Source organism: Ctenopharyngodon idella, chromosome 8 (genome assembly GCF_019924925.1).
Source record: "Ctenopharyngodon idella isolate HZGC_01 chromosome 8, HZGC01, whole genome shotgun sequence".
NCBI classification, from domain to species: domain Eukaryota; kingdom Metazoa; phylum Chordata; class Actinopteri; order Cypriniformes; family Xenocyprididae; genus Ctenopharyngodon; species Ctenopharyngodon idella.
This window is the reverse complement of record NC_067227.1, coordinates 9,799,691-9,822,272: the sequence shown is the minus strand read 5'-3', so window position 1 is coordinate 9,822,272 and position 22,582 is coordinate 9,799,691. Positions and strand designations below refer to the sequence as shown.

The window sequence follows — 22,582 nt, the reverse complement described above, 5'->3', positions numbered from 1 at the left end:
GTCCTGGAAGAAGTGCTTTTATTCAAGTCAGGGCTGAGCTGCTCTCCCACAGTGTAATGGGTTTTTATGTCCAGGATAAGCTCCCCTGTGGCCTCCTTGGGGATAGAGTATGGTGGATGAGAGCAAACTGCAGCCTGCCTTGGTCTTGTCTGGACATAACTTCCCTCTGGATGGCCCTAAGGGTTGATGCAAGGTGAATGGAGTTACGCAGGGCCGTATAGTTTCCCTCTACTTTGTTCACCTCTCTCCCCAACTACTGTTGGGTCTTGAAGTAGGGAAATAGCTCCCCTTTGGAAGGCTGATTTGACAATGCAAACATGTAGAGAAAGATCACCTGCGGGCATCCCTCCTTGTTGTCTGTCAAATACTATCATTGTCTGGTGCTAACAGAAAAAGATGATGTGCTAGCTATAGTAGGGCTTAGGTAGAGTGCCTTTTACTCAAGGCAGGGTTGAGCTGCCTCCCTCAGTTACATTGGGGTCTTTAAGTTGTACCTAAGCTCCCCTGCAGTTCCTTGGGGTTTTTTAGAGCCTGGGAGATAGGGCAACTGCAAAATTATGTCCTGCTCTTGTTTGCCTTCCTTCATGAGTAAAGGATGTAGGCTCCACCTTGGAGGAGCGGCAACATCAAGGTGGTAGCCTGAAGGGCTAATTATTGATGTTTTAGCACCTTGCATGCTCCCTTTGCTTTGTAGGATACCCCTTAGGGTCGAGTAATGGGAACTAAAGTATGGTAAACTTTAGTATTTTTACACTGCTTTTCTTATTTTTATTTATTTAAACTATTTAATTCATATTTATTTATTTAAGTCAATTTTTTTATTTTATTTTAACATTTTTTTATTTTAATCAATATGTTTAATTTATGTTTCTATTTATGTATTTATTTTTAATTTATTTAAAACTATTAATTTTAATCAATTGTAATAATGTATTACTTATATATTTATTTTTAACTAAATAAAATTTCATTAATTTATTTGATATATTTTAATGTATTAATTTATTATTTATTTATTTAAATAGATTTAAAAATATTAAATTTTTATTTTAATCAAATTTATTAATGTAGTTAGTTTAAAAATTTTAAATTTTTACACTACTTTTCTCTAAACTTTTCCAAGGAACCCCTCGCACACATTCATTTCCTCTATAAATATTGGTATTTAATAAAAACAACACACCAGTCGACTGCTAGAATGAACACACATACTGTACAGGCACTGTGAGTCCTAGTCCTCTGTGTTCCTTCTGCTTTGTATGCAGCAAATTTGTGATAAAATTCAAATTTTAGCTTTTTCCAAGCCTAAAAATGCATTACTGTGCCCCACAATCCACTTACTGACTCATACTGCGTTTAGACTGAACTAAACTAGCATTACTCACACAAAACGTGGTTGGTTTTGATGGGTGGATGCATAAACTGATGCACAACGCTTAAATCTGACTAACATGGAATTGTTGTCAACATTATTGATTTGATTCTGGTATGATCTTTGGATAGAACTGTTAATGTGCACAAATGACAGTGTGCGTTTCAGACAGATGAAAAGAGGAGAAACAAATAAGTGTTGCATTTCACGTACGGTTGCGTTTGGCCTCCTGATCTCCCCCTTCATCATTATCAGGGTCGATGTCCTCAGCTTGTGTGATCCAATCCAGATATCCCTTCAGATCCTCTTCAAGCTGCTGCTTCTCACGCAGTTTCTGGAAATCTCCACGAGCCTTGGCCTTCTCGCGCTCCTTAGAGAACTCTCTATGGTGGACACACACAGACACATTCACACACGCAATACTGTACAGAAGAGCTCGTATACACAGATATAGACCGTGGAAATGAATGACATTTTTGAAGGCGTGTCTATGAAAATGGGTAGTACAGAAACTGAATGAGGACAGCATTTTATAAAATAACTCACCCACTGAGAACTCCCAGTACTAGATTGAGGACAAAGAAGGAGCCGAAAATGACCAGACTGACAAAATAGACCCAAGGCAACTCAAAGCCCATGGCATCATTCATCTGAAACACACAACACCTCTCACATCAACTCACGTTACCACATTTTATTTGTGCTGTTGCTTGTAGTTTGATTATTTGTTCTTATTTTCTTTATTTTTATTTGACAGTAGTCCTTTTTCGCCTGAACATAGCACATACCGAACCGCACCGAAACCGTGACCTTAAAACCTTGATAAAACCGAACCATGAGTAATGTGAACAGTTACACCCCTAGTAAATAACAATGTTTAATATGTGAGGGCGTGGTGGGATTTAGGCGATCGGCCCGCCGGGAAAAGTTCAGGTGCTCTAGATGGCCACTCAGTCTTTTGCTTCCCTCAATAGCCAATCACAGGCACACTACATTTGAAAAACAATAAAAATCATGGTCATAAAAAAAAAATCTAGTACAGTTGTCCTTTCAAAAAATAAAAAAATAGTACTTTTACAAGATATATTTTATTAGGGTATCTGTACTTTTACTCAAGTACTTGATTTGTGTTCTCCACCTCTGATAAACACTGACGTTTTCCTGTGGTCTCAATTTTGCCCGTCTTCTGACTTTGTCCCTTCAGTCTTAGAGGGTCAATCTCATTAGCATCTATTGAGCTCCCTGTGTGTCATGGAAAAGCTCTTAGAGCGGAAGTGTAAGAATAAGAGTAGTGTCAGTGACAGGAAGTCTCACCCAGTACAGCACATCAGTCCAGCCCTCCATGGTGATACACTGGAACACCGTCAGCATGGCAAACAGGAAGTTGTCAAAGTTTGTGATGCCGTTGTTGGGCCCGTGCCAGCCGTCCCTACACACGGTGCCGTTGAGAGGGCAGTGACGCCCATGACCTGAAAGAGAGCAGGGAGCAGGATCCTCTTCTGCTAATGTACCTGTGTGGAGAGAAAGAAATACACTGCAAAAAAATGATTTACTTCCTCAGTATTTCTGTCTTGTTTCCAGTACAAATATTGAAACATTCTTAAATCAAGATACTTGAGAAGCAAAACGACTTAAGATTTTAAGTCTTGTTAAAAATTTAAAATGTATCCAAATTAAGTGAGTTTGTTTAAAACAGGTCAAAAATATCTGCCAGTGGGGTCAGAAAAATAAACTTAAAAAGGAAAAATACTATTTTTTGCAGTGCATGTGGCTCATTCTCAGGAAAAGATGCTATTTTTACTGTGTATAAACACATTAATCAGGATATCTTCAAGATACATTTTTGATACATTATGATTTGTGTAATCCAAAAGAAGTTTTAGAAAGAGAACTTTTATTGTTTGTAAATAATGTAATGAATGTGAGAACACACTGACGCGTGCCGTTTAGATAGCAGGTCGCGTGCATCTTCCCGATGAACAGCTCCAGACCGATGATGGCGTAGATGATGATGACGAAGAGTACGAGCAGAGCGATGTGAAGCAGAGGAACCATGGCTTTAATAATGGAATTCAGCACCACCTGTAAGCCTACACACACACACACACACACACACACACACACACACACACAGTACATTTGAAATCAATCTTTTGTCATGTTCAATAGAAGTACACTTATTCTGATGTGTTGACTAACATACTAAAGCATATGTAAAGCACTTGATTATAATTTTAACTGTAGTGTATTTGATATTAAATTTATTTTAAATGTACTAAACTGCAGCTTCATTATTACAAATGTGTAATCACAAGTATATTTAAGTACATGACATACAAGTTTCAGTAGAAATTGCATTAAAGTACATTTTAGTTTATCATAAATGCTTGTTAGTACATTCAGCAGTACACTTTAACCATATTTCAATGACAATATTTACATATAAAGATAGAAGTCCAACTTAAGTGGGTCAAAAAAAGCACATAAGTTGAAATAATTGCACTTAATATAATTTTAAACTATAATACATTTTCATTTAATTGTAACTTACATGTAATTAAGAGTCCGAAAACATTATATTTAGCTCGCACTCAAGTATATTCTTTTAAAATACATTATTTTTTAAAAGTGTGCTAAAGTGTACTTCTTTTCCACAAGGGACACAAGAGCAGCTGAGTGTGTTATTATCAACATGTAATTAGGCTGCTCTGTCAGGGAATGCTGGGTAAAGATGTGGACGCACTTGGCACTCCTGAGACCAGACGGAGGGGCCGCAGAACTCTGAACGCTCGTAAAGCCTTGACATCGAAGCCGCCCGGCTTTCCGCCTGTCTGCCCGCTGACATCTCGATCTTTGGTTATCAGCTCCAGCACAACACTGAAGAGACTACACACACACACACACATCAGTATTAATGATTATAACAGAATGTGAGTTCAGTTCTTATCAGTAAAGAATCTACTGTTATATATGCAGATGAAGTTTGATCTGCACTGAAAAAAATTGGTGTAGGAACAATTCTCACTCAGAAATTGCTAGCAAATTTCACAAATTTTAACAAAGAAATGGCAAGTAACATGTTGAATTAAACTTAAAGTAGAAAGACTGAAACAGTATTTTCTCCAGTCTTCAAAAAAAAAAAAAATTTTTACAGCGTGTTTAGTATGTCAGTAGATGTCAGTAGTAGTTTTTCTGAAATAACCATTATGGTAATTAGTGCTTCCTTTGACATTTACTTCAAATGAATTTTCTCCCAGCTAGTGTTACTGCTGAATACAACTGCATGCACTGTGTAACATGGAGAACATCTCAGGTTATGACTATAACCCTGGTTCCCTGAGAAGTCTTGGATTGACGCTATGGGGAACACCATCAGTGTGACCAGTGTCTGAAGCATGTGTGAAAACACGCCAATTTTATTGGTCGACGACAGTCCATGACATCATTAGCTGAGTGCCAGTGAGTATAAGAGGGTGCCTGTAATATATGTCTTTTATCTGAAGGAGATGCACAGACAGGCCCAAGGCATAGCAACGAGGAGCTGTGTCTCGTTCCCCTTTATCTCATTTCCCATTTTCAGGGAACCATGGTTACAGTCTAGAATTTCCCTTTCAAAGTGGAACTTCAACACTATGACCTTGGAAATTACCACTACTTCCAGGGCAAGCAACCCTAACTTTTATAGGAAAGGATGCAAATACGAGAACGGCAAACATAGTTGCCAAGGATTCTTGCCATCAAACTCAAGCCCTCGGGGAGCTGTAGGGGAGCTCCAGCTCCAGAGCTCTCCCTCCCAAAGGAAACATAAACATTATGACTGACTATAAATTCTAATCTATTGTGTGATCCATCATTTATGTGGCAATATTGTATGTTATAGTACAGAGGAAAAAAAAACATTTTAGGCAATTAACACAAGAGGAATTGACCTTACAACAGCGATTACGGATACTCTGTCAGTCAAACAAAATGACGTCACAAGGTGGCTCGATCATTTTGGAATAAAAAATAACGTTTTCATCATGCAAAAAACAGAAAGAACAAGCTTTTTTATCAAGCTGTTATATTAAAAGACTAAATATAATAAAATTACAAGGGGACAATCAACCCAAGTGTCAAGAAGTCAGACATTTGACAATAAACACTGAAAATAAACACACAGGAAAAATGTGTAACAGATGCTTTCTGGAGATGCAGACAGGGGCAAATAATGTGTTTTTTGTGAGTATTTATCTAAAAAATAAAGTAAATTTTGTCGCATATATGTACCCAGCTAAGACGGGGCGTACTCAGAATGTCCTATCTGGTGTTTAATAATGTTCTCAAAACATTAGCAGAAAACATTATCTATACATCATTCATGGTAAATGTTGTAGTAGGACATTCATCTAACCTTTTACCACAAAGTTGTGAACTTGCCAAAAGAGGAGGTTTGAATGTCACAGAGAGTTCAGTAAACTTGACGGACAAAATGGAAAATAACAACAAGGCTCTTCAGCGCAGCGATTTGATTGGCTATTTGGGTAGTCAGTCATTTATTTGTCGTAAGGTCAGTTTGCAGAACTGTTGTGGTGTGCTGCATATATTTTTCTTAAACCTCAATGAACAGTCAATCAGGCACATACAGATGTTCAGCATTTAAAAAAAAAAATAAAAAAAAGGTGATGACAAAAAAACATTAATTTTAGGCAACTGCAGAATTTATTCACTCCACAATGCATGCTGGGTGCACCACCACCTTATCTGAAAATCAATATTTTATTTTAGTTGGATGAACTTATTTCTAATTATTATTCAGCTTTATATATTGGTTGACATGAACACAAATACGATAAGATTGGTTTTACTTAACATTCTGGTGGAAAAACACTTCAAATATGTTTGCTAGTTAAAATAAAACATTTAAAAGCTAATGCCATTTACATGATAGTGCCTCAAGTTGAAATTAGGAAAATAAAATGAAATTAGGAAAATAAAATAACTGATCACTGAAAGGTAATAGAGGGTTCTCTATGTGACATCACTGCTAAAAAAAACTCTTTTGGAACCTTTATTATTAGGAGTGTAAGTGTTCATAATCATGTGCAAATAGATACAGAGACACAGACAGTAGAGAATCTGTTGATGAACCTGCATCAAAGGTCCGGTAAACACGTATAGAAAAGTTACAAGCTACTAACAAGGTCAACTTTGCACAGATGGTTATGTTGTTTAAGTGAGAAGTTTAGGAAAGTTACACCGTATCGTAGTGAATTTCGTGCCACTGAAAAAAATGCCAGTGTTGACAAGTGTGAAAGCTCTAGTGATGACAAAGACACAAGCTGAAGGCGGTGCAACATTACAAATACTATTTACAGAGATGACAAATAACTCCAGGCCTATTTACACTTGATGCATTTTTACTGATCAGACAGCTGTCCGATTTGTTAATTTTTTTCACTAATATAAATAATAAATGTGTCTTCGCAAAATTAATATAAATCAGATCTTCAATTCCTGCACTATATGCCAATTCAATGGTGTTTACATCTACGAAAGCAACTAATATGAGCTGCATTTTATTTATCATCAGCTAATTTCAATATCAAAGAACCAACAGGAGAGGGCTGCGTCAGCACTGCTGAGAGAATATAGCGCTCTCACTTTTAATGAAAATAACTGTGTTGAGCTTTAGGATGCAACGCCAAACTTTCAGTTTCATTTGCACCAGTTTGTGCATCGGTTTGCTGAAGAGATAGGCTACTCATCTGCAGCGGGCAATATCTGTCACATGTTTATAATGTTTATAATAAAATTGACATCTGTGGCTCCAACAACTACATGCATTTACACTTGTCCAGTTTCATCTGGAATGCGTCTCAAACCACCTCCTGAAACGGTTTGAGTGATCAGATTTCAATGTCAGGCCAGGTGGGTTTTCTCTTTTTCTCATTCATGGATCTGTATGAAATGACACTCATCTGGCACCAGGGCTTCAGGACGTCACAGATGAGATTCAGTGTGATCCCTGAGGACCCGACATCTACCGTGACCTCTGACTTCATGCACTGGATTTCCTCCTGCCCGAGCACAGTTAATCACATTAAATCAGGTCATAGATCAGCACTTGATCAGGTTGTAAGCCCTTGTGAACAGTTGCCAGCTTTGTGACAAAATCCTTGACATATTTACTAAAATCCTTTCAACAATTACTAGCTGACATCAGCTTCTTCCAACAGAGCTGTTCAATCATGATGGCCAACCCAGAAGACCAGTTCGCCATCATTAAAACATCACTAAACACATGCTATTTGATACTAAACACAAAAGCTAACACTTTTAGGTGAGAACTAATGATGTTTGTGTTAAGCAAGTACAGTTGAGCTTCTGTTTACCATATTTGATGTGCTTTATATGTTCATCATGCTAAGTGAACATGTATTTTCAGAAGACAGTGATTAACCTGCATGATTCATATGGATTACTTATACAAAGGGCCCTATTTTAACAATCTAAGCACATGATCTAAAGCGCACGGCACAAGTGCATGCAAGGCATATCCGTATCCACTTTTGCTAGTTTAAGGACAGGAAAAATGCTCGGCACGCCCGCTACATGATCCAAAAGGGTTGTCCCTATTCTCTTAATGAGTCATGGGTGTGTTTTGGGCGTAATGTGCAATAAACCAATCAGAGTCTCATCTCCCATTCCCTTTTACATGAGGAATTTGCAAGCGGAAAAACTGAACACTTCTCTAGTGAGGAAACAGATCTGCTTGTGCACGAGGTTAAAGTGCGTGAACAGACCATCTATGGGACAAGCCGGATTCCACCAAAGCATTTTTATCTTTATGCACACAATAATAATCTTTTACATTTTATTTTTAATATTTGGCATGTTTGTGTGCTGCTGCGCGTCTCTGTGTGTGTAACAAGCAGAGTGTATGTGTGTTGTGTACCCGCATATAGGCTCATGTTACTAACTCGCTCTTTAAATAACAAAAATATTGCGCCATTGACTTTAGAGCAGGTTTCAGTTGGTCAATGGCGCAGTCGTTTTCAGTTCCTCAAAATAGCAACACGCCAACAATGCACCTGAACACACCTCGTTTTCAGATGGGTGCGAGTGCATTTGCTATTTAAACAACGTGGAGCAGGACATGAAAATGATAACTGTGTTTGTTGGGCTAAAACTAACAGAAAACACTTGCGGCGCGCCTGGTGCCGCGTTGCACCGGGTGTATGATAGGGCCCCAAAGTCTTTATGAACTTTCTGAAGATTTGGTTGCATGGACAATAAAGGATGGACAAAAATGAGAAGAGAATATTCAAAATGTCTTCATTTGCAAAAGTCTTGTGGGTTTGAGTAAATGATAAACTACTGTACACAACTGATGAAAAAATAAGAAAAAAGTCATTTCAATAAAATATGCACATGTGACGCATGACACAAAAGCTTTTGGGAATGCCCTTTTACTGTTTTTTACTATAAATTATAAGATTGCTCATATATTTACTTAAAAAATAAAAAGAATTTTAACAATAATTTACTTTATAAGTACATTTTTTTTTCTTGTTGAGAAAGCTAAAGACTAAGACTAGACAGAACATGACAATATAGTTTTAAACTGTAAATTATATGGTAATTCAGTTTTACCATATTTTACAGTAGCATGACATTCTGTATAATGCGATTTTAGTACTACAGCTGTAGATCAACATTCCTGTAACTGGTTTTATGCTTATTCAACAGAATTCCTTGATTACTTTTTTTGTACAGTGTTGAAATTATTCATGATTTCTCATTGCTCTGTGTTTTTATTAGGGCACTGAAAGGTCAGTCACTGTAAATGGTCAAGTTGATGCGTTGCCCGTGATTGAGGGGTGAATTCAACACTTTAGCCTCTGGTACTGAAGCACAAAACATATGCGACCCTGGTTCCCTGAGGAGGGGGACAAGACACTGCGCCTTGGTGTTGACAATATGGGCATCGGCATCAGCATGACCGATGTCGAAGGAATGTGCCAGTATTCATTGGCTGATGACAGTCCATGATGTCACAAGCCTGTATTACATGTCTTTTGTCAAGCCAGAGGCACGGCAATGAGGCGCAGCGTCTTGTTAATAATATATGCTTGTCAGTACATTCGGCAGTACACCTATTTCAAAGGCAATAGAAGTAATAATGAAATTATATATAAAGATGTAATTATTTAGTCTTAAGTGGTTAAACATGCACACTTAAGTTGAACTAATCGCATTTAATAAAAGGTAAATACAATTAAATGAAAATGAATTATAACTAACATGCAATTAAAGGGTTAGTTCACCCAAAAATGAAAATTATGTCATTTATTACTCACCCTCATGCTGATTCATAACGCTCCAAAGCTTCATGAAGCAGTGTTTTGAAATCGGCCATCACTATATAAGTCGTTATTTTTTTTTATTTTGGCGCACCAAAAATATTCTCGTCGCTTTATAATATTAATATTGAACCACTGTACTCACATGAACTGATTTAAATATGTTTTCTGTACATTAATGGATCTTGAGAGAGGAAATGTCATTGCTCCCTATGTAGGCCTCACTGAGCCATCGGATTTCATCAACAATATCTTAATTTGTGTTCTGAAGATGAACGAAGGTCTTACAGGTGTGGAACGACATGAGGGTGAGTAATTAATGACATTATTTTCATATTTGGGTGAACTAACCCTTTAAGTGTCTGAAAACATACATTTAGTTCACGCTTAAGTATATTCTTTTAAAATATATTATTACAGTAACAAGTACACTTTTAAAAGTGACTGCACTTCTTTTTTACAAGGGTAGCCCTGTAAAGGAATATAAAACGAAACACACGAGTGTGAAAGAGACGAGTGTGTGACTGTGACTGTTCACTTACCCAACAATGACGATGACAAAATCCAACATATTCCACCCGTTTCTCACATAGGAGTTCTGGTGCATCACCAGTCCATAAGCGATGATCTTGAGGAAGGTTTCAATCGTGAAAATGATCAGGAAGGCATATTCTACCGTTTCCTGTGAAACACGATAGGACAGAGATTTTAGTTTTCAATATTAAAATCAGGAAGTATTCAGCCAGAGATGAGTGTACCAAAGTAATGTCCATATGGCATAATACATGTTATGTGGTTAGTTAACGTCATGTATTCAGTGTGAGGCAGCAATTACAATTTGTGAACTGCTCTCATGTTCGAGTCCCCACTTCTCCATACAATAAAGGCAAAAAAAAAAAAAAAAGCTAAAAAAGAAAAACATTCAGACCAGATTTTATGCCATGTAATCAAAAGTCTAGCTGCAAGAGAACAGACTGACAGCTGGCCATCAACCAGAGCTATAGCTCTGAAACAAGAGTTTCATTTCAAAATGTAATCACACATACTCCACAAAAACTCATGAGTTTGATAAATGCTACAGTGAAGAGTGTATCATAGAAATATGACAGTTATAATAAACATTCCTGGTCTCGTGTGAATGCTTGCTTATTGATGTGAATGTTGTCTTTGGCCACGTCTCAAGCTGCAGCTGACCGGATGACAATGGCTAAGCCACGACACTAAGAATAGCTACAATACACTTGGATGACTAGATTAATCCCATTTGAACAATAAAATCTCATTGCTGAACACAGCAGGCTGTCCATGTCTATGTGCAAAACAAATCAATCATAGATTTTCACATGAATCACTGCAATATAAGCCACTTTTCCAAACCTAAATGTTGACAATATATTAATTCATTTTACGTCACCCGCCCTCCTTTGTCTTAAAGCACTTAAGCTCATCAAATACTTCAGGTACATTCACTTGCTGTGGACTTCACAAGGACTGAGTCTGATGGCCATAGTAACGCAGTATCCAGTTGAGATGACAGCAGCGTTAGACTAATGAGTCTAGAGGTTGTTTATGTGCAGTAAAAGCAGGTGATGATGCTGTAGTTTGTTTATAAAGGGTCATTTACTCTTTGCAGTTGATCATGCTGAGTAATCTTTGTCTCAAAACACACCTGGGCCAAAGTAAACTGATCCCAGTGCTTGTTTTGGGAGTTCTGAAGCTCAGTTAGACTGCTTGCTTGACAAAGTTTGATGTGGTTAGACAGCGCTGTCATTGGCAAATGCAATTATAGTTTAGTTAGTTATGGTGCAACAAATTCTTATTTGTTTTATAGCGTGCCATAACTATGGAAGATTGTTTCTGTTATGGAATAAAGAATAAAAGGTTGTCACTTTTTATCTCACAATTGTGGGTTTTAGGCCGTTTCCTCCTGGTATTAAGATGCGATTTGGTCGATCGGATCACAAGTGGACGACACTAAATACAGGGGTAAACGTTCTGAATACAGGGGTCTTGAGCTTGTCAACTTTTGACCACTTCCAGAGGTAGTCGAAAATGCATTCAACCAGATTGCTTTCGTAGTGTATACGCTCCTGTGGTCGAATGTGTTCAAACAGCCACTAAAGACGGTCTGCGCTCCACCTACTGACCTAATGTGTAAACATTTTGGGTAGCCAGACAGGATTTAAACTTTGTCGACTGAAGACCCAAGTTTGGTTTGAAGATGAAAAAATGTACCGAGCACAATGTTCTCTCACCATTCCTGATTTCTAACACACACTCATAGTATTCAGCCTTTCTTGCGGCTGTCAGAGCAGAAACGAAAGCTAATGCTCTCCGTATATGCTCGTTCATATGTAAATTGTGCAAGCTTATTTTGTCCAGTAAATCAAAAGATCTGAAAAAGCCCATACATTTACCCGCCCATAGACCCTCCCCTCTAAGAAATCAGGACAGAAGTGGTTGAAAGTGGACAAAAGTGATGGATTAAAACACCAGGTGTAAACAGGAATGTGTCTCCCTCGTCCACTTGTAATCCGATCGACCAAAACGCATCTTAATACCAGGTGTAAACAGGGCCTTAAAGTCAGAATTGTGAAATAAAAGGTCGCAACTACCTTTATTATTTTTTATTCTGTGGCAGAAACAAGCTTTTATACATAACAGACCAACAGCACTTGGACTTTTCACTGTTTGTATCATTCAGCTGTTTGTTCTAGACAGATTGTCGGTCTGTGAATTAGTGGTGGGATTTTACACTGACTCTTTCTGCAGAGTCATTGAATCATTCATTCAGCCAATTTGTTAAAATCCCTTCAGGGATTAAAGGTAGGGTAGGCCATTTTCGTAGAGGCTAGCAATAGCAGGTTAGCTTTGAAAGCATGAGATCCCACCCTCCCTTCAGAGCGTCTCCAAAGCCACGCCTCCTCCAAAACACATGAACGCACACAGCCAGAGCAGAGTCTGCAAAGCATCACTAGATAAGAGACAACATTAAATTTCCTCATGTCCCGAGCACATAACGTTACAATAATAATGAAAATAAACAACATACAGAGCTCTAACTTGTACCACCTGACTGCTGCAGATTCATTTCGGTGTTGATAGTGTTGAAAGTCTGACGACACATCACGAGGTGCCATCTCGTAATTATAGTTGTCACGTGGTGTGAACGCAGCATAAGTTGGCTGTTTTGATTCAGGAGGAACTGTAAAAGATGACTGCTGTTTGTTTGTGGAGCTCAGTGACTGGCGTCTGTCTACATCTCTGCATACGGAAGAACACTGATTCATTTAGGAAATAACAAGTGACTCTGTTCCACTTCACTTTTAACATGTGCACGCTAATGTAAGAAATTAAGTTCATCTGAGTCCAAGAGATGAAGGGAAATTAGAGAAGGAAGGGCATAAAAATATGAAGCCTGTGTTTATGAGTAACTGAATCATGTGCTCAAACATCTTCAGCAACTGATTACTCCACTATTCCACTATCATGTACATAAACAGATAAAATAACTGGCAATATTGTGTCAAAAATGAAAGTTACTCACTATTAATGTCTAGTTTATTGGACTGTCATATAAAGACAATATTACACTCGCTACCAGCCTTTGGAAAGATGCTGTGTTTAGACATTAAGGTGTCAAGAACAGGTCAGTTCTCAGCATACTTCTGGAAAATGCAGAAAAGAGGAGGTGGAGAGAGGAGAGAACACAACAATGGTGTCTGTCCAGACAGTTTTATTTATCAAGTATCAAATGTTCTCACAAATGGATGCTGAAATTCACTACTCATGCAACAAAAAAAACACATGTGTTATTATATATGTGCATTGTATACACACAAATACACACATTTTATTTCTGTAATTAAATTTTAATGCAATTAAGTCATCTGTTTTTATTCTCTGCTATAATTCGCTTTTTTAAAGATCTTTGAGATTATTATTTTGTAAGTGGTTTGATGGGTTTACACACTCGCAGTAAGGACAGATGGCATTCATGTCTGGGATTATGGTATCAGAATACATCTCAAATGATCTCCTCTTTACCTCAACAAAAACCAAACTCAGAGCATCACTGATAACACGCCTGTCGCTCCATCAGTATGTCAAGTGTTTTAAGCACTTGTTTTATGGCGTATGAATAATTATGAAACAGTGTCCTCTCAAGGCTGCACAGACTCATGAATCCCGTTGATGTAACAATATTGACTTCAAACGTGGAAGCAGAAATCAGTCAAAAAAAATCACTAAATTAACCACTACACTCTTCAATATAAAGGTTCCAAAACGTTTTTGCAAAAATGCCATAGAAGAACTATTTTTGGTTCCTCGAACCTTTCATGATCATCAGTTCTTAAAAGAACCATTTTTTTCTTAGTGTGAAGAACATTTTAAAAATGTAAAGAAACTTTTTTTCACTATAAAGAACCTTTTTTTGCAATGGAAAGATTTCATGGATGTTAAAGGTTCTTCATGGAACCATCAATGCCGATAAAGAACCTTTATTTTTAAGAGTGAATATAATATAATGTTATGATTATCTTCCACCATGTGCAGAGCATGGCCTATATATATTTTTTTAACATTAAGAGTGTTCAAGTTAAAAATAACCTTAAAAATTGAACTATACATTTGTCCAATTTAAAAGTAACATTCAAAGAAACTTCATTCATTATATACAGTATGCTGTTCACACAGAATGATCTGAACAACTGATTCTCATTCTTGCATCATATAACACTGATTTTATTCCCTCCATCCAACTGTCTTGTGTCTTTTTCTTGTGAATGTGCGCTTACAAACATGCACGGGAAAGCACTGGCGCCTGAATTGTTTGCTACATATTCAGTCACATATAACTTGCTGGCACTCTTTGAAGCTTTACTACACAATGACGTGAGTCATAATGTTCTGCCACTGAATTCACGCAAGCGAATGTTCATCATTCTACTGAGGAAAATCCGTCACACAGGTTTGGAATGACATGAGGGTGAGTAAATGACAACAGAGTGAGTCTCAAAAAAATCAAACACTGAAATAAGAATGTATTTAATCGAACAGCTGGTCGACTGAAATAAGGGTCGTAGTGTGAGAAAGAGAGTGAGTGAAGATATAATCCTCCTATGATCCTCTTTCCCCACCCCTCCACCCTGCTGGTTTACAGACGGGCTCGTGTGTTTATTTCTACACAGCTTGTTGCGTTCGCTCCAGTCGGCCTCGTCATAAAGGAACAGACACGTGAACCACTCCTACTACTGTTCACTGTTTAAAGGGCTTTCCCACAGGCATGTGTGCAATTGAGAATATAGGTTTGTAGGCTGGAAATGATCGATGAACATGCATGAGTGAGTGTAATGGAAATGCAGAGAGAAAGAAAGGTTAAACACTGGTGTCACTGACTCGGCTGAGGCTAATCTTACTGGACAAGCCCAACGCTGCTCAAGCCCTGGAGCTCAAACGGCAAAACTCGCTCTGCATGTGGAAGAAAAACACTACATGTGTCTGCATGAATCCCAGGAAATCAGACAAACAGCATTTACTAGAATTTGTGTGCTTGCGAATAACAGGAATCATGATTGTTAAACTTCAAAAGTCACTGTTCATTAAAAAAAGAGTGAAAATGCAGTGCTGTTGCTCGTTCTACTGGATCACGATTACAAAGCAGTTCGCAATCAATGAATACCAGCCATTAATGCCAAAAGATTACATATGATCTACCGCTGATGGATTATGACGTTGGTGTTTATATTGTAATATGTTGTAGATGGTTGTCAGAGTGCATATTGTATGTCCCTCAACTTTTTGAATGAGCAGCCGGTGCAGTGACAAATTGGGTCCCCCCCAAAATTGGGTGTCCATTAGGACACCAAGCGATACTATTGGTTCAAATTGCTTTTAATAGGTACTCTCTTTAGCACCTGATTACAATTCCTACAAAATCACGTTATGATAAATGCTGTTTCAACCCCGTTATAATGATTATATTAGTTAGCTTATGTACTAGCATAGCATACAGATAGCCGATTAGCCTGATCACTTACCCTACATGTATTCACAATCATTTTTAATGTAATTATGGTAAATTAAGTGTTAAATTTCCAAATATTTCAGTTATAAATAAAGGAAATTAATGAAGTTCAATTATTCACTTAATAGGCTATTATTATTTAATAATTAACGGTTAAACAAGTGTAAGAAATTGTGTTCAATTGGTTTTATTATGCACTATTTTGTTTTTTTACGCATTATATATTAAGCTATGCGTATTTTAAATTCATATCATGCGTATATGCTTAGAATAATCGTAACACTTTATAATAACTGCACTCTAAGAAGCATTAGTTAAGCATTAGTAAATAGTTCATCATTTATAAAGCATTAATAGACATTAGTAAGCAGTTTATAAATACACCCATAAATGCTTTATTCTTGATTTATAAGCATATCTATAATGTGTTTAATAATTGTATTTTCATACTTTATTAATGATCAATTTGATCATTTCTAAATAAAGTATTACATTATTTACAAACCAGTTATTTAGGAGTTGTCAGTGGTTCATAAGATCATTTAGGAAGTGTAAGTAAATGATTAATAAACTATTTAAATGTACATTTATGCATCTTATTATTTAGACATATAGTAATAGTTACTCAGTGTGTTAATAAATGCTTTATTAACACATGTTCCTACTGTAATTCATGATTCATTCAGGTAGTTATAAAACATTTAGTAGTTGTCAGTTAACTATTGTTGTGAGCTCATCTAAAGTGAGGACTATTCATGCCTCGTAAAGCTTTACAAAGGAGATTTAAAGGCAAAAACGACACAGTGATACAGAACATAGAATATTTATTTCAAGATGCAAAAAAATGAAACTGTTCACTTGATATAACATGAAAAATAAACTGGGTTTTTTTGTTCATTTTTATGCTTATTTTTTATTTATATTCACCTGCTTTCTTATTTTGATCATTTTGTTGCTTGTTTAGTTCCTGTTTTTATCTTTATGTTGCAAAGGTTTATTTTTCATGTTATATCAAGTGAACAGTTTCATTTTTTTGCATCTTGAAATAAATATTCTATGTTCTGTATCACTGTGTTGTTTTTGCCTTTAAATCTCCTTTGTAAAGCTTTACGAGGCATGAATAGTCCTCACTTTAGATGAGCTCACAGAAATAGTTAACTGACAACTACTAAATGTTTTATAACTACCTGAATGAATCATGAATTACAGTAGGAACATGTGTTAATAAAGCATTTATTAACACACTGAGTAACTATTACAGTAAATACACTAACAAGTCTACAGTATGTGATTCTACACAATAAACAGACCCAGATGTTTCTCAAATTCCTTAAGAGTAATAAAAACAGACACAAGACACAGAACTGTAACATTAATGTAAATTGCATATCTCAGTTTTTATAGATGATTTAGTTTGATGTGAGATGTGTGAATTCATATTGAGATTTCAGACTTTGGTATCTTGGCTGATCTGATCACAGTTTGACAGAAGAAGCTGAAAACAGAAACTCTAGAGGAGACACGTGTGGTCTTTTTCTAAAGAGGAGCAGAGGACTTCAGCAAAAGTATCTATTTGATCATCTTTTAATCTCATTGCCGACTGTTTAGGACATATAAAACATGGTAAATCCTCTGGTCTAGGAGATACAATTGAGATACGAAAGAAACCCTTTCATTTCCACTCCATCACCAGAGCAGTGAAACAGCAGGTAACTCGTATATCTCTACACACAGATGTGAGCAGCACAGACAAGCACCTTCTGAGTGTTTGCAAATTTGCCTTTGTGCTCGTGTAATTCCATTCTAATTCAATTAGCACAAACTAATCCCAGCCAATGAGAAGTCAGAAGAGACGTCACGGTACTCACCAAATCATGATTAGTTGAGTTGGAATCGTCTTCAGGAAAGGGGATGTAAACAGCTAAGGCCACACAGTTGGCAAAAATTGACAGCAGTATAAAGATATCAAAAGGTCTGGAAGGAACATGTTTAAGGAGAAACAAACATCAGCACAGTGTCATCCAACAGATCTCAATCAAACTCGATTATGAAGTCAAATTGCAATCTTTTGTATCTGAATCTCACAGCAGGTTCCGGTCATGTTGGAGAATTGTAACCGGTCATGTCAGTCATAATTTGAGTCTACTGCATGTCATTTCTGTGTGACTAGCGATCACTTCCAAACACTCCCACCAACTAACACTGGCCAGTCAAACTGCCCAATTCGCAATTTTCTTTGTAAAGACAGATGGTGGGAGAGCTGGAGTTCACCTAGGGTATAATTACAGATATTCTACTTGATTTGTTTTTGATTTGTAATTAAAATTAGTTTCAGAGGCAACAAAGGTGTTTAAGTACATTATGTAAATGTGACTAAAAGCAGAGTCCAAAGCAGAGCTGACAAATTTTATAAAGGTGAGAGCTATAAATATATAGACAGACCTATATAACAAGGGCAATATTTTATACATATATATATATACATATACATACACACACACACACACACACACAGGGCTTGACGTTAACTTTTTTGCTCACCAGCCACTGTGGCTAGTGGTTTTCCAAAGTTACTATCTACTCAGCATGTTCACTGGCTACAAATTTTGACATTGATACCATGGGGAAAAACTGCCATATAGATATTTTTAATATTATCTCATAATTTGGCAGCAGGTTTATTAGGCTGCTGTCACTTTAAGACCTGACGCACGGATCCATTATACTGTTACACATGCGTTTTCTTTCTCAACTGTTTACATTCACTTCAAACATAACAGACTGTGTTTACGTGAATTCTCACCAAGACCGGCATTTTGACATTATTTCGTGTATTTGACTGTTTAAGTGCAATAAGCAGTGAAAAAGAACTCAGTCTAGTACTGAGAGGCAGCTTTATGTGGCGCACTTTGGGTGTGAGAACAAAATCTGCAGGAATGAGTAAAATTATGAGCAATACGCCGAAATTCAAGCCTTGTAACACCAACAATATTCATCTGGATATAATGAAATGAGGCGGTTTGTGTATCGACTCGCTGTCAGAGAGATGAGAGAGAGAAAGAGCAGCTGGTATCGTGTGTCTATTCTGCGGAAAATTAGTATTGGTTTCGATATTTTTGACAACACTACATTGCACTTTGTTTATTATTTCAGATGCCTTTTTAAAAGACTACAATTGAAAAATATATAGCCTATATTTTATAAAATTTAACCCACCAAAGTGTCTAGTAGGAGAGACTGCGTTACACGCCACTGCTGAAATAATGTCAAGCCCTGCACAGAATATTGTGTAGTTGTGCTTAGAGTCAACGCAGTGAAACATGCCAAATTGTGCCGCCATAACTTTTTTGGCCAGGATGTCATACAAGAAATTATGAACACAAGCAAAAACAAGAGAGAACCAATGAAATATTAATAACTGAATATGTTGCCATTTTTATAATTGGTAATGTAATGAGGAAATGATGTTGTCTTTCATTGCTCCCTTCTAAAAGGGCTGCACTGCCAGGCCATCACTGTAAATAAGACAATAATAACTCTCAACTAAATGAAGGTGAACAAACAAACGAACATTATGAAACACGCCTGCCCTGCTCCCTCCATCTCTGTCCTTCGGAGTGAGTACTGCGATCGGAACGTCGCTCTAAACTCATATGATTCTCCCCCTTCTGTGGAACACAAAATAAGATTCAGCTGTTTCAGGTCTTTTTCTCCATACACACTTCAAAAGTTCTTTATTTGCATCAGTGGTTTAATGGAACCTTGGAAACTTTCCATTCCACAAAAGGCCCTTTAAATGGTTCTTCTACGGCAGTCCAGTGAAAACCTGCTTTTGAAAGCTTTATTTTTAAGAGTGTAAAATAAAAGTCAATTGGGTTTAAAAGTTTCAAGCTCTAAAATGCACAGGAAGGTGACTTAAACTGTTGTGCTTTTTCCAAGTCTCACTGAATCAATGAGGTCTGACCTCACTAACATCAAACTTCATTGGTTTTTTGTGTGTGTTCCTCAGAAAAGTGAAAAGCATACGAGTTTTGGCGAGTGAATGATGACAGCACTTTTACTCTGCCTTTAGGTCATGTGGTGAATGCACTGTGTTGATAACCAGACTGCAAATTTGACTCTGTAAATAAACACCTTTCCTACAGGTCAGAGTAACTGAAGATCACATCCCTGTGTCATATCAGCGCTGATGTAAGGATACTTCCACTCCACTAGGTTAATGCAGGCTCTGCGCACAGGGTTATTGAGAGTCAGGCAGAAAAGTGCTCTTGGAGGTCTGCTATTAGTGATGCTTCCCTGTTTCTTGCTTTTGGCGTATTGCTGCCGTTTCCTCTGGGCCAGAGAGCTGACCGGAGCAACGCTCGCAGGCGCGGAGGAGTTTGTGGTCTTTGGGACACCCTGAGATTGTCTTGCGGCGTTAATCGCTGCCTGCCAGGAGAGAGCGGCGGCCCGGGCCGGAGAGTGATGGCTGGTGATTGACGGCCCTTCTGTCCAGGTGGGCGGGGCTTCACTGGAGACAGAGGCTCTGCTGCCACTGGCATAGTTTGCCCCTGAAAAGAGAAAACGAATGGTCTTTGAGAATACAAGCAGTTGCAAGTGAAAATAAACAGATATTATTAGTATGATTCATAAATATATATATATATATATATATATATATATACAGTGGTGGTCATAATTATTGGCACCCTTGGTAAATATGATCAAAGATGACTATAAAAATAAATCTGCATTGTTTATTCTTTTGATCTTAAAACTTTCATTGAAGGAAAAGAATTGAAAGTGGGGGGAAAATCACATTATGAAATAAATGCTTTTCTCCAAAACATGTTGGCCACAAAAGATTGTTGAGCCTCACAAAATAGAAAGTGGCTGTAAGAAAATAGCTAAAGCATTGAAAATCCCCATTTCCATCATCAGGACAATAATTAAGAAGTTCCAATCAACTAAAGATGATACAGATCTGCCTGAAAGAGGACGTGTGTCTAAATCGCCCTAATGCGGGGTGAGGAGGAGAGTTTGAGTGGCCAAAGACTCTCCAAGGATCACAGCTGGAGAACTGCAGAGATTAGTTGAGTCTTGAGTCTCAGAAAGCCTAAAAAAAAATTATCAAACAGTACCTACATCACCACAAGTTGTTCGCTTCTATGGTCAGATGAAACTAAAAAAAGAGCCTTTTGGCAGCAAACCCACCAGATGAGTTTGGTGCACACAGGGGTAAAAAGTACCCCATGTGTACAATGAAATATACTGCTGGATCTTTAATGTTGTGGGCCTATTTTTCTGCTGGAGGTCCTGGACATCTTGTTCAGATACATGGCATCATGGATTCTATCAAATACCAACAGATAAAAAATCAAAACCTGACTGTCCCTGCTAGAAATCTTATAATGGGCCGTGGTTGGATCTTCCATCAGGACAATGATCCAAAACAAACATCAAAACCAACACAGAAATGTGTCACTGAGCACAAAATGAAGCTTCTGCCATGGCCGTCCCAGTCCCCTGACCTGAACCCTAAAGAAAATGAGTGGAGTGAACTGAAGAGAAGAAGCACCAACATGGAGCTGGAATCTGAAGGATCTGGAGAGATTCTGTATGAAGGAATGGTCTCTGATCTCTTGTCAGGTTCTCCAAACTCATCAGGCATTATAGAAGAAGACTCAGAGCTGTTATCTTGGGAAAAGGAGGTTGCAAAAAGTATTGAATAAAAGGGTGCCAATAATTGTGGCCAACATGTTTTGGAGAAAAACATTTATTTCATAATGTGATTTTCCCCCCACTTTCAATTCTTTTCCTTCAATGAAAGGTTAGATTTTTGCTAATTTTATGAATTAAAAATCAAAAGGATAAACAATGCAGATTTATTTTTACAGTCATCTTTGATCATATTTACCAAGGGTGCCAATAATTCTGACCACAACTGTATATACACACACACACACACACACACATTTATATTATACATTTACAAACATTTATGTTAGAATAAAAACACGACAACACTAATATATATAGAGGGTCTAAGCTTTGAAAAAGATACCACATATGACTGTTAATGTTCCACCAGGACTTTTAAATAAAGTTAAAGGACGATCATAATAACACAATTCAGAACCTGGTATCAGGTTTACAACTTTAAGAGCTTAGATGTGAATAGGCTAATCATGATTAATCGGTCTGACAGCACTATATTCCAAAATAATAACTAAAGGCAGTAACAATTTACAATATATATTATTTGTGAACTAATGTTCAGCTATTCTTTTTAATACTCAACATATTTCCGGTAATCAAGCTTGCACACACTGGTCACAGACACGAAGATTTTCCCCAGGCTGATTGCTCAATAAAAACCCCGCATGTTTTCAGGCCATTTCAAGTTTGATTTTGACGTGACATAAAGTGGTGATACCTAAGTGGCTAAGCTGTTTACTTACTTTTTAAACTAGTCTTCCCATTAACACCATTATTGTCTTCATTCAGGCTGATTCAAGAACGCACACAAGAGGCAGGATTTATTGCGAAAACCAATCATATCCAATCATAACCAATTGCATCCAATCATAGTGCGATGGAGGCATTGCCTTCTCTCACGTGACTTTCCCCCATTCATTCTCAATTACCCCCCACTAAACCCACCGCACAGGGGGTCTGTTAAAACAGCCTCCTGCTGTAAGTTTGCCTGCTGGTGCTGCTGTTGGACTGTGTTTCTTTAGAAAAACCAGTGACTTTTATGCTTTTTAATGTCACATTTTGTAATATTTGTGTTGTTTTATTTTTGTAATAACGATTATTTTCTCATCCAGTTTTTTCAGACACTGCCTCGTTTTATAT

At 37.3% G+C, this 22,582-nt stretch overlaps 2 protein-coding genes across 11 annotated transcripts in view; one reads left to right on the top strand and one right to left on the bottom strand.

Moving 5' to 3' along the window:
* LOC127516969 (uncharacterized) overlaps positions 1 to 8,588 on the top strand; it is a 214,263-nt gene extending 205,675 nt beyond the window's left edge. Inside the window, exon 18 of one of the 2 annotated variants that reach the window (XR_007931152.1) lies at positions 8,381 to 8,588. The gene's annotated coding sequence lies outside the window, so the exon portion shown is untranslated. Of the gene's footprint in view, positions 1 to 8,137; positions 8,226 to 8,380 lie in introns of those variants that run through there. The other variant, XR_007931153.1, reaches the window with a different exon arrangement.
* cacna1db (calcium channel, voltage-dependent, L type, alpha 1D subunit, b) overlaps positions 1 to 22,582 on the bottom strand; it is a 63,202-nt gene that overhangs the window by 38,539 nt on the left and 2,081 nt on the right. For all 9 annotated transcript variants that reach the window (XM_051901931.1, XM_051901929.1, XM_051901934.1 and 6 more), the window contains exons 2-9: positions 19,947 to 20,295; positions 17,614 to 17,719; positions 10,260 to 10,399; positions 4,116 to 4,258; positions 3,310 to 3,462; positions 2,687 to 2,883; positions 1,919 to 2,022; positions 1,586 to 1,755 (exon numbers count right to left, since the gene is read on the bottom strand). In XM_051901931.1, the coding sequence (XP_051757891.1) occupies positions 1,586 to 1,755; positions 1,919 to 2,022; positions 2,687 to 2,883; positions 3,310 to 3,462; positions 4,116 to 4,258; positions 10,260 to 10,399; positions 17,614 to 17,719; positions 19,947 to 20,295 (1,362 nt within the window). The remainder of the gene's footprint in view (positions 1 to 1,585; positions 1,756 to 1,918; positions 2,023 to 2,686; positions 2,884 to 3,309; positions 3,463 to 4,115; positions 4,259 to 10,259; positions 10,400 to 17,613; positions 17,720 to 19,946; positions 20,296 to 22,582) is intronic.